This window comes from Thamnophis sirtalis, unplaced genomic scaffold (genome assembly GCF_051295495.1).
Source record: "Thamnophis sirtalis isolate CommonGarterSnake01/CBP01778 unplaced genomic scaffold, rThaSir2_p1.2 scaffold_15, whole genome shotgun sequence".
NCBI lineage: Eukaryota > Metazoa > Chordata > Lepidosauria > Squamata > Natricidae > Thamnophis > Thamnophis sirtalis.
The window spans coordinates 9896885-9908924 of record NW_028261395.1 but is presented as its reverse complement, the minus strand read 5'-3'; the positions used below and the strand labels follow the sequence as shown (position 1 = coordinate 9908924).

At 40.3% G+C, this 12040-nt stretch overlaps 1 protein-coding gene across 1 annotated transcript in view; it reads left to right on the top strand.

Moving 5' to 3' along the window:
• The window catches only part of MCU (mitochondrial calcium uniporter), a 159599-nt gene that overhangs the window by 145485 nt on the left and 2074 nt on the right, over positions 1–12040 (top strand). Inside the window, exons 5-7 of the mRNA XM_087701843.1 lie at positions 486–646; positions 2705–2908; positions 8504–8620. Of these exons, the coding sequence (XP_087557969.1) occupies positions 486–646; positions 2705–2908; positions 8504–8620 (482 nt within the window). The remainder of the gene's footprint in view (positions 1–485; positions 647–2704; positions 2909–8503; positions 8621–12040) is intronic.

Below are 12040 nucleotides of genomic sequence, written 5' to 3'. Positions count from 1 at the left end.
ATCCAGCCTAAAAGAGTTTTATCAGTTTTTGTCTTTGGAGAGGCAAGTATAAGCCAAACCTATAGCCAAACCGAGGTGGCGCAGTGGTTAAATGCAGCACTGCAGGCTACTGCTAGATCAGCAGTTCAACGGTTCAAATCTCACCGGCTCAGGGTTGACTCAGCCTTCCATCCTTCCGAGGTGGGTAAAATGAGGACCCAGATTGTTGTTGGGGGCAATATGCTGACTCTCTGTAAACCGCTTAGAGAGGGCTGAAAGCCCTATGAAGCGGTATATAATTCTACTGCTATTGCTATATTGGAATGACATTTGTTTAAAAACTTGTCTGAACATGAGTTGCCATGTTACAGACTGAGTAATCCAATAAATTCCATCCTCTGTTTTATTTGATTTTGTAAATTTCAGTCCTTCCGCACGACATTCTTCACAGTGCCATTCACACTGTGAAAAAATAAGGATATGAAAAGATCTGTGTTCTTCTTTAGATCTCTTAAGCCACGAAGATGCCACCACGTTGAATGATGTGAAGACTCTGGTTCAGCAGCTCTATACCACACTGTGTATTGAAGAACACCAACTGAACAAGGAGAAGGAATTGATTGGGAGGATAGAAGACCTCAAGCAGCAATTGGCACCCATGGAAAAAGTGAGGTCACTGAGAGTTGTTTCAGTAAGCTTGACAGCTGAACAAAGAACCTATATTGTACATTAATGGCTTTAGACAACCCTCTTTGTGAAGGGTTTTTTCATACGTAAAAACTTTTTCATATGCAAACTTGTTTTTCTTGGACCAATTTTAAGTGGCCAAGGAATATCTGTTACTGTATGTATTGTAATTTGGATTTGGATTTAACTTTATTTGTATGCCGCCCTTTTCCCTGAGGGGACTCAGGGCGGCTCACAATTCAGGGGGAGGGAAGGACAAAACAAGTTATACACATGAAGACAATACATCATTAAAAAGCACAACAGTCATACTATTCGGGTGGGGTTGAAGTCTTTAGCCCCAGGCCTGTCGGGACAGCCAGGTTTTAAGGGCTACGCGGAAGGTCTGAAGGGTGGTGAGGGTACGAATCTCCACGGGGAGTTCGTTCCATAGGGTCGGAGCAGCCACCGAGAAGGCTCTCCTCCGGGTAGTTGCCAGTCGACATTGACCGGCTGATGGAATTCGGAGGAGGCCTAATCTATGGGATCTTATTGGCCTAGTGGAGGTAATTGGCAGTAGGCGGTCTCTCAAGTACCCAGAATAATAATTGGCTTAACATCATATAAAGAAAATAGACAACCACAAAGATCTTCTGATCCCTACCCAGCCAATGTTTGTTTACAAGTGATTTCCTTGTCAGATATTCTTGAGCTAACTCTTCAAACTGCAACACATTGAGGCTTATCTATTAATAAATGGGTCTAGATCAGAGCATTTCTGTTTAAAAAACTAGTAAAGGGAGGGAGGAGGAACGGGCTGCTATAAAGCACTGCTTCCCAGTTAATTGAATCATGGTTAACTTGTCCACAACTAAGTATAAAATTCTCAAATACTGTGCACAGACACATGGGCTTCTCTTGCGTCTGCATTGGCTTTGTTCATCAGTCTTTATCACAGTGCTTTTCACTCTCGGCAACTTTTAAGATGAACTTCAACTCCCAGAATTGGCTGGGAAGTTCTGGAAGCTCAAATCCACCTATCTTACAGTTCCCAATGTTGAAAAACACTATAAGGAACTATTTTAATGTTTGTTTAGGCATCAGGACCTGAAAACTTAGTTTTTGGAAATTGTGGTAAATCGCAGTTCCTGGTGCTGGATTAAACAAGATTGGTGCACAAGAGTGTTATAAATGCACCATGGAAAGGTGAATAAGAAATTGGGATTGGCTGTTCTTCCAAATAAATGAAAAAAACTTACGGCATGTAGAAATGCCAAATCCAAACCAAGAAGAAGTAGTGGCTTAACTTTCTGTTTGTAGCATGTAGCCAGAATCTTTTGGCTGATTCTTTTTACGACAAATAAGAAAAGAATTGTAGTTACTACTGGGAGACTGGTCCAAGAGGGACTAAAAGGAGGAAAGAATTCTGTTCCACTATTGGAGAAGAGGCTCCTGTTCTGGAATTCTGGGAGTTGAAGTCCATACATCTTCATAGTACTAAGACTAAGAGACACTGGTCTAGTCAGACATCCATATTTTTGACAGGGGGCAAAAAAGAAGGATTTAGTGATTTTTTTTCCATAGTCCAAAAGTAAACATTATGTGGACATGATAAGGTTCTCTCTCCTTGGGTTTCCCTTCCCTTCCCTTCTTTCTGTAATATTTGGAAGAGAGGCCATCGCACTTCGAACTATTTTATTTTAAAATGAGAAGGTAGGATAGGGACATATTAAAGCACGGACTTTATTCGAGCATTGGAAACACATGGTAACTACTCAAAACAATGGAAAATGGGTTATTCTGCATTTGAACAATCTGTCGTTTAGTCTCCGATCAAAAAATATTGACATTAAAAACACTTCTGACTAGGCCAGTGATCCCTCAAACTTAGCAACTTTAAGAGGCTGGCTGGGGAATTCTGGGAGTTGAGGTCCACCCATCTTAAAGTTGCAAAGGTTGAGGGATCACTGGATTAGACAACGTTCTTGGATTATGTTCCAACTTGCATTAAAGGCCACTGCTCAATACCGTACTAGCCCTGGACAATCTTCTTTTGCAGGTCAGGATGGAAATTTGCAGAAAAGCAGAGAAGAGGACAACCTGGCTATTGTGGGGTGGGCTGGCTTACATGGCAACCCAGTTTGGAATCTTGGCTCGGCTCACCTGGTGGGAATATTCTTGGGACATTATGGAGCCAGTCACCTACTTCATCACATATGGCAGCGCCATGGCAATGTATGCATACTTCGTAGTAACGCGTCAGGTAAGATGGGCTTTGCATTAAAATGGTGATTTCTTTGGGGAAAGGAGGTTGCATAATTTCAGTGCAAGATCACGTGAAGTGTGAATACCACTTTATAATGCCTTGGTAAGACCACACTTGGAATATCACATCCAATTTTGATTGCCACGATGTAAAAAAAGATGTTGAGACTCTAGAAAGAGTGAAGAGAAGAGCAACAAAGACAATTAGGGGACTGGAGGCTAAAGCATATAGAGAACAGTTGCTGGAATTGGGTATGTCTAGTTGAGGGGTCGGTAACCTTAAACACTCAAAGAGCTACAAAGGTCCTAACCGGAAGCTCCCTGTTCAATTCTGGAGCCAACCAGAAGTCCAATTCCCCCACCACGGAGTCTCCTAGTGTGGCATCCTTTTTTGTCTACCTGTCCTAATCGAAAGTTCTATCAATTGTGGAGCCGACCGGCAACAGGAAGCCGCAGCAAAGGGATGAAAGAGCCACATACGGCTCCAGAGCCACATACGGCTCCAGAGCCACATATGGCTCCAGAGCCACAAGTTGCTGACCCGTGGTCTAGTTTAATGAAAAGAAGGACTAGGGGAGACATGATAGCAGTGTTCCAATATCTCAGGGGCTGCTGCAAAGATGAGGGAGTCAAGCTATTCTCCAAAGCACCTGAGGGCAGGACAAGAAACAATGGATGAAAATTAATCAAAGAGAGAAGCAACCTAGAACTAAGAAATTTCTTGACAGTTAGAACAATTAATCAGTGGAGCAATTTGCTTCCAGAAGTTGTAAATTCTCCAACACTGGAAGTTTTAAGAAGAAAATGGACAACCACTTGAGTGAAATGGTATAGAGTTTCCTACCTAAGCAGGGGGTTGAATTAGAAGACCTACAAGGTCCCTTCCAACTCTGTTATTCTGTTCTGTTCTAATTTATGTCAAGCCCGGAAAACATGACATAAGAGTCACTTCAGCAGAGAGATACGCACTGTGGAACTGATGTGATTCGCTTTGCCAAGAAAAGCCTGAAGGACAATGGCAATTGACTTCCAAAAGTCAATTACACAGCTTTAGAGATCTGCCTTCCAGTTTTAGTTTGCCAAAGCTGCCTGCTCAGAAAATATTTGGGTAAAAGAATCAGAGGAATCTGTTTTTCATCCCATTGACTTGAAGAGGTTTGAAGTGATGTTTCAAGCTGAACTGCATCTCCTCCTCAAAATCTCCTTCAAATTTTTCTGAAAACCTCTCCTCTTCCACTTAAAAAGTTAGTCCTGCAGAACAAAACCCAAAGAGGCTGCAAAACAGGGGGAAAAAATGCAAATAATTTAGTTGTTTCAACCCTTTGAAGTGGGCAGATCGGGTGGGGGGCGCATTTTATTTCATAAAACAGTTATGAAAGGGTTGCACCCCTTGAACCTTTTAGAGAGAAAAGAATCACTCAAAGCATTGCATAGTTTTAATACGTATACGTGGGTGAATTGGTTTTTAAGGTTCAATTTTGTACTTTAGCTAATTTTCTCTGGCAGTCAGTGGCCTGCATTCCCTTTGAGATTTCTGTATGGTTTTCGTATTGTTGCACAGAAGTTCAAAAACTCCTTTAGTCGGTAAAGAATGTGCTGAAGCTAAAGGAAGAATGCACGGGGAGTCCTTCTTAGCTTATGGCATGCCACTTTCAGACTTTGGTTTAAATTTGTAAGTTCATTTATGTTATCTTTTAAAAATGCAGGGCGGGAACCATGTTCTCCAAGTCATTACAGGACTTTGCATTATATTTAAATTTGCATTTTGTATCTTAACCACAGTAAAATGTACATTAATGATCCTCGGTGGCGCAGTGGTGAGAGTGAAGTTCTACAGGCTACTTCTGCTGACTATCGCCTGCCTGCAGTTTGGCAGTTCAAACCACACCAAGGCTCAAGGTTGACTCAGCCTTCCATCCTTCCGAGATGGGTAAAATGAGGACCCCGATTGTTGGGGGCATTATGCTGACTCTGCAAAATTGCTTTGAGAGGACTGTAAAGCACTACAAAGCGATATATAAGTCTAAGTCAGTGTTTCTCAACCTTGGCCACTTGAAGATGTCCGGACTTCAACTCCCAGCATTCGCTGGCTGGGGAATTCTGGGAGTTGAAGTCCAGACATCTTCAAGTGGCCAAGGTTGAGAAACACTGGTCTAAGTACTATTGCTAATAATGGTAGGGGTGCCTGCCTACTGGTTCCCATCATACATTTCCCTCTTACTCTGCTACTACTAGGAGTGTCCCACTGATCATTGGTTTCCTGCTGCTAAGAGAATCAGAAAGTCAGAGTCCTATACTGATTTCATGGCAGAATAGCAACAGTACTTGGACTTATATTTCACTTCACAGTGCTTCACAACCCTCTCTAAGTAGCAATAGCAATAGCAGTAGACTTATATACCGCTTCATAGGCCTTTCAGGCCTCTCTAAGCGGTTTACAGTGTCAGCATATCGCCCCCAACAACAATCTGGGTCCTCATTTTACCCACCTCGGAAGGATGGAAGGCTGAGTCAACCCTGAGCCGGTGAGATTTGAACCACTGAACTGCTGAACTAGCAGTCAGCTGAAGTGGCCTGCAGTACTGCACTCTACCCACTGCGCCACCTCGGCTCTAAGTGGTTTACAGAGTCAGCATATTTTCCCCAACAATCTGGCTCCTCATTTTACTGATCTTGGAAGGATGGAAAGCTGAGTCAGGATTGAACTTCTGGCTGTGGGCAGAATTAGCCTACAATACTGCATTCTAACCACTGTGCCAGCATTATCGGAATGGTATACAGGTAGTGCTACTCTTACGTCCACAGTTGAATCCAAAACTTTCCTTTCCTTAAACAAGACAGTTATTAAGTGAGTTTTGCTCCCAGTTCATGACCTTTCTTGCCACAATTATTACCGAATCAGTGCAGTTGTTAAATTGGTTTTAAAGTGAACCCCATTGACTCACCTTGTCAGGAAGTCACAAAAGGAGATCACATGACCCTGTAATTGTCAGCAACATGAGCCAGTTGTCTGTCTGAATTTTGACCCCATGACAACCTGGATGCCACAAGTGTCAAAAATGGTCGTAAATCAGTTTTTTAGTAGCGTTTTAACTTCGGTCACTAAATGATTGATTGTTAACCCAAGGACTATCTGTATACAGTCCACCTTCCCTTAAACATTCAGAAAAGGGTACAGGTATTTCATACTCTTGTACTAGATTACATATTATTTACACAACCTCTTCTGAGGGAAAGGAGGGAGGCTGTATGTTTACACAGTTTGTGTCTTGTGTAGAGTTTTCAGTTTTCATTGACCATCAGGAGGTAATATGTGATCAATTTGATCCTTACTGGGGTTTTTCAGATGTGGGGAGCCAGATGTTATTCTAAAAGGTTCAACCCCTCCACTGAGAATTGAACTTACAGATGTTCACGCTTTAGATGACCACATCCCGTGTAAGTCTGTAGAGATTCTCAATCATCCAGGTCACGGTTGTCCCAAAGGTGCTTTTTCAGGAGGCAACTGGTTTTTTTCTTGTCTTTGGAAGACGTTTCACTTCTCATCCAAGAAGCTTCTTTAGCTCTGACAACTGAGAATCTGAATTTAGTTCTGAATGACTTAAGAATCTCTGCAGACGTTTAGCTATACAATTTGGGATGAACACCATTTGAATGGCATGGGAGCAGGAATGGATTTCCAGGGGGGAAAAACTGCAGACTACAGGAATCAGGAGACTACTCAGGTGACCGATGAGGACACAGATAAACCTCCAAGTGCTTCTACAGCCGTCTAAAAGAATGCAAATGACCAGCTATCTGTAAGGAATATAAATCCTTCCATTCCCTATTATCCTGTCACAGCTGAAGAAGCTTCTTGGATGAGAAACAAAACGGTTCCACCACAAAACAGCGGTAGACAAAAGCGCGCTCGACGAAAGCCCGTACATGACGTCATCACAGCGCGACGAAAACATCGCGCTGTGATCGATAAATGTAAAATTAAAGCGAAAACCTTACCCTAACCCCCCCAAACTTAACCCTAACCCTAAACCTAACCCTTAACCTAACCCTAAACCTAAACCTAAACCTAACCCTTAACCTAACGCTAACCCTAATGCTAACCCTTAACCTAACGCTAAACGTAACCCTAACGCTCTAAACCAAACCCTAACCCTTAACCTAACCCTAACCGTAACCCTAAACCTAACCCTTACCTTTATGTGAATCGGCTTGCTTTAATTTTATTTTTATTTCAATTTTTAATTTTTTTCATCGCGCTGTGATGACGTCATGTACGCGCTTTCGTCGAGCGCGCTTTTGTGGACCGCGGTTTTGACGGGTCATGAAACAAAACATCTCCAAAAAAACAACAAGAAGAAAGTCTAGTTGCCTCCTGAAAATGCATCTTGGGGCACATACAGCGTAATAACTTTGCAGTGCCGTAAACCCTCTTCTCTTAGAGCTTATGGAGGAGGTGGCTCATATATGCCATTTTGGTAGCGCTTCTCGATACCTTTTCCATCAAGAGCTGAGCGCCAGAAAGCTTTGAAAGCTAATGGAAAGCTTGCTTCTTTCTTCCCCATTTTGGCAGAATTCAGGATTGCTGAATATGAAGATGTGCAAAATAGCTTGTGTAGGTCTGAATTGGCCTATGTGCATCTACAAGTCCAGTAATCTGTTTGGCTTTTAAGACCAAAATCATTGGCCATCTATGGAGTAGCTAACGGGGGCAATAATAAAGATCAAATAACCACATACTTCCAGTTCCTGTCGCTTGTCCACCATAACTTACTCTGCATTATTGTACCATGCAGAATCTCATATCCTGCCTGCTGTTCTCCAACAAGCTAGTTAATCATTTTTTTATTTATTATAGTAATTTGTAATATATCACTCAAACTCTAGGTGGCTTAAATTACTCAACCACTGTGGAACAAAATTAAAATTAAATTGACTAAGCTGTCAAGAATTGCTTTCGGTTGCACATTTGAAGTGACACAGTGTCTGTTACATTGCTCAGTTCCTGCAAATAATCATAAGTAAGATGATATATCAAAAAGACTTAATATATTATCACTATTCAAAAAGACTAATGTATTATCACTATTCAAAAAGACTTAATATATTAGACTTAATATATTATCACTATTCAAAAAGACTTAATATATTATACACTATTATCACGGTCCTTCCGGCGCGCTCCAAAAAGTTGGCTTTTCCAGCAAACCGGCCTGGCCTGAATAAAATAAATTATTAATTTTAATTGTTAATTTTAATTTAATTTCTAAATCTCATTGTAAATGTCTATTGTTTTTTTTTTTTGATATTCTATTTTAATCTTTCTTTTAACTTTGTAATATGTGTTTTTATCTTGTACGCCGCCCTGAGTCCTTTGGGAGAAGGACAGCATATAAGTCCAATAAACCTAACCTAATCTAACTTTTCAATTGATAATCAGATCTGCCGAGCATCATGTGGCATATAATTTGTCCGTATTCCATGTTAAATTAATTATTAGCCCAGAGTTGAGTTTCTTGTCCTTTCAAATTGGTTATTGATAAGTAAGTGTTTGTGTCTAAGGTTTCAATTAATTTATTCTTTCATTCAATAGGAATATGTATATCCAGATGCTAGAGACAGGCAGTACTTACTATTCTTCCATAAAGGAGCCAGAAAGACTCGTTTTGATCTAGAAAAATACAATCAACTCAAGGATGCTATTGCTCAGGTAATAAAAATAAATCCTTGGAGGAAATTGGAGGGGAGGATAGGAAATTGTCCCATTATTAGTTCTTGAACATTCAGTAATTCTTTGATCTGCTTTCCTCATGTTTTTTCCATTTGTATTCCAAAAGATACTGTTATTTACAGCTGATTTTATAATGTTGATATAGGTTTCAGCCCAGAAGAGAGTTGAACTAGCTGATTAAACTTGCAGCACATTGGAAAGATAAAGCACTACAGGTAGTTCTTGACTTATGACCATAATCGGGACTTCCGTCATTAAATGATGCAGTTGTTAAGTAAGTTATGTCCAATTTGACAACTTTTATTATGGTCCTTAAGCAAATCACATGGGTGTTAAGTGAATCTGGTTTCCCCTACTGATTTTGCTTGTTGGATACCTCCCTGAAAGAGTTGCCAATCACGTGACATCGTAATTGTTATCATTTTTTAATCCCATGACCTCCCAGGATGCTGCATCGACTGTAAGTCACCTTTTTAGCATTGTCATAACTTTGAATGGTCGTTAAATGAATGATCATAAAACAAGGACTATCTCTAGTATGTTTTCCAATGTAAAATAAGCAAACGTACATTCATAAATGTATATTTTTGCCTGTGTTTCTGAGGTCCCTTGATTATGTGTAATAATAGCAACTAAAAACTCCATATATTTTGTCTACCAAATGAGTTATACGGTTTCTAAGGCAATAGAATATGGAGATCAAATATATATTAGATAGATAGGTAGGTGGGTAGGTAGGTAAGTAGGTAGATGATAGATAGATAGATAGATAGATAGATAGATAGATAGATAGATAGATAGATAGATAGATAGATAGATAGATAGATAGATAGATAGATAGATAGATAGATAGATAGATATGATAGATAGATAGATAGATAGATAGATAGATAGATAGATAGATAGATAGATAGATAGATAGATAGATAGATAGATAGATAGATAGATAGATAGATAGATAGATAGATAGATGGATAGATGGATCGGTGGATGGATCGGTGGGTGGATAGATAGATAGATAGATAGATAGATAGATAGATAGATAGATAGATAGATAGATAGATAGATAGATAGAGATAAGATAGAGATAGAGATAGATAGACAGACAGACAGATGAGAGAGAGATAACATAGATAGATAGATAGATAGATAGATAGATAGATAGATAGATGATAGATAGATAGATAGATAGATAGATAGATAGATAGATAGACAGACAGACAGACAGACAGACAGATGAGAGAGAGAGATAACATAGATAGATGATAGATAGAGATAGATAGATAGATAGATAGATAGATAGATATAGATAAGATAAGATAAGATAGAGATAGATATAAGGATAGATAGATAGATAGATAGATAGATAGATAGATAGATAGATAGATAGAGATAAGATAGAGATAGAAATAGATAGACAGACAGACAGATGAGAGAGAGATAACACAGATAGATAGATAGATAGATAGATAGATAGATAGATAGATAGATAGATAGATAGAGATAAGATAGAGATAGAAATAGATAGACAGACAGACAGATGAGAGAGAGATAACACAGATAGATAGATAGATAGATAGATAGATAGATAGATAGATGATTGATAGACAGACAGATGAGAGAGAGAGATAACATAGATAGATAGATGGATGGATGGATGGATGGATGGATGGATGGATGGATGGATGGATGGATGGATGGATGATAGGGTGGGATGGGATGGGACAGAGACAGAGATAGAGAGATATATGTGTGTTATATGAAGAAAGAAGGAAAAGGAATAGATGAAGAATTTGCAAGACAATATAAATCCAATAAACAAACAATAAACAAACAAACAAAAAAGTCTGTCCTTAGAATCGTCCCATCTCTTAGGAATAATTGCTCAAAGTTGTTTTCGATGGATGGAAGCTGATTTTCATAATTGCCTTTATTTTACCAATCCAATTACTAAAATACCTGCATTCCACGATTGGTCTATATTACAATGAAAAATACAGTAAATTTCAAAATTGGGCCAATATGGGTTCAGTTTCATCCGACCCACCATGGTTTGGCTCTACTCAATATTGCCTTATGTAATTGACTCGTATATTTGAAACTGTCGATGGCCATTCCTTCCTGTTGGAAATGCTAATCTTACTGCCACTGGCATCATCTCAGTTTCTGTAGAATGTCGCAGGCTTCGTTTATATGAAAAATAAGCATTCATTGGAGTGGGATACACAGGCAGTCCTTCGCTTACAACCTTCATTGAACCCAAAATTTCCATTGCTAAGCACGTTAAGTGAGTTTTGCACCCTTTTAATGACCTCCCTTGCCACAGTTGTTAAGTGGATCACTGAAGCGGTTAAGTCAGTAATATAGTTGTTAAGCGAATCTGGCTTCCCCATTGACTTTGCTCGTCATAAAATCACAAAACCAGATCGGGTTCCTGCTATCGTCATAAATACAGGGCAGTTGCCAAATACCTGAATTTTGGTCACATGACCATGGGGGTGCTGCAATAACTGTACGAAACAGTCATAAATAAGAGCCGAGGTGGCGCAGTGGTTAAATGCAGCACTGCAGGCTACTTCAGCTGACTGCAGTTCAGCAGTTCGGCTGTTCAAATCTCACCAGGCTCAAGGTTGACTCAGCCTTCCATCCTTCCGAGGTCGGTAAAATGAGGACCCGGATTGTTGTTGGGGGCAATATGCTGACTCTGTAAACCGCTTAGAGAGGGCTGAAAGCCCTATGAAGCAGTATATAAGTCTAACTATTGCTATTGCTATTGCTATAAACCACTTTTTTACCAGTGCCATTCTAACTTCAAATGTTTACTAAACTACTGGTTGTAAGTCAAGGACCAGCTGCACATATAGTCTAAGATGGGTTCAACACTTATGTTAACCTCATGGGAAAGTCATGGGTTTTTTTTAATGGTGACCTTTTGTGAATGTGGATATGTTGACTTGGAATGAGATTACCTGTAATGCAGCTACCCCCAAACTTTTTAGCTTCAGAAGCCGGTTATGTGGAGATAATTTTTTCTTCGGAAAGGGAGAAGGTGGTTTCATGCGCTGCCTGCATCCCGCACATGTGCGAATGAGGCCTCTTTCACATGTACGGCCTGGTTTCTGGCAAGCCGCGGAGCGATGCTGGTCCGCAGCCCATGAGTTGGGGACCCCTATTGTAATGCATTACACTAGAGCAGTGGAATCAAACTCAAGGCCCCCGACCCACATCCAGCCCGTTGGGTGCTTAGATCTGGCCCACAGGGCTCTCCATTTTTGGTGGCAGAGGGTTGCAGGACGCCGTCGCAGCCAAAAACAGAGCTCGGGAGCCCGTTTTTCGCTGGCGGAGTGCTCATATCCACAGAGGTACTCTCAACACGAGTGATGTCAAGCTGGCCACGCC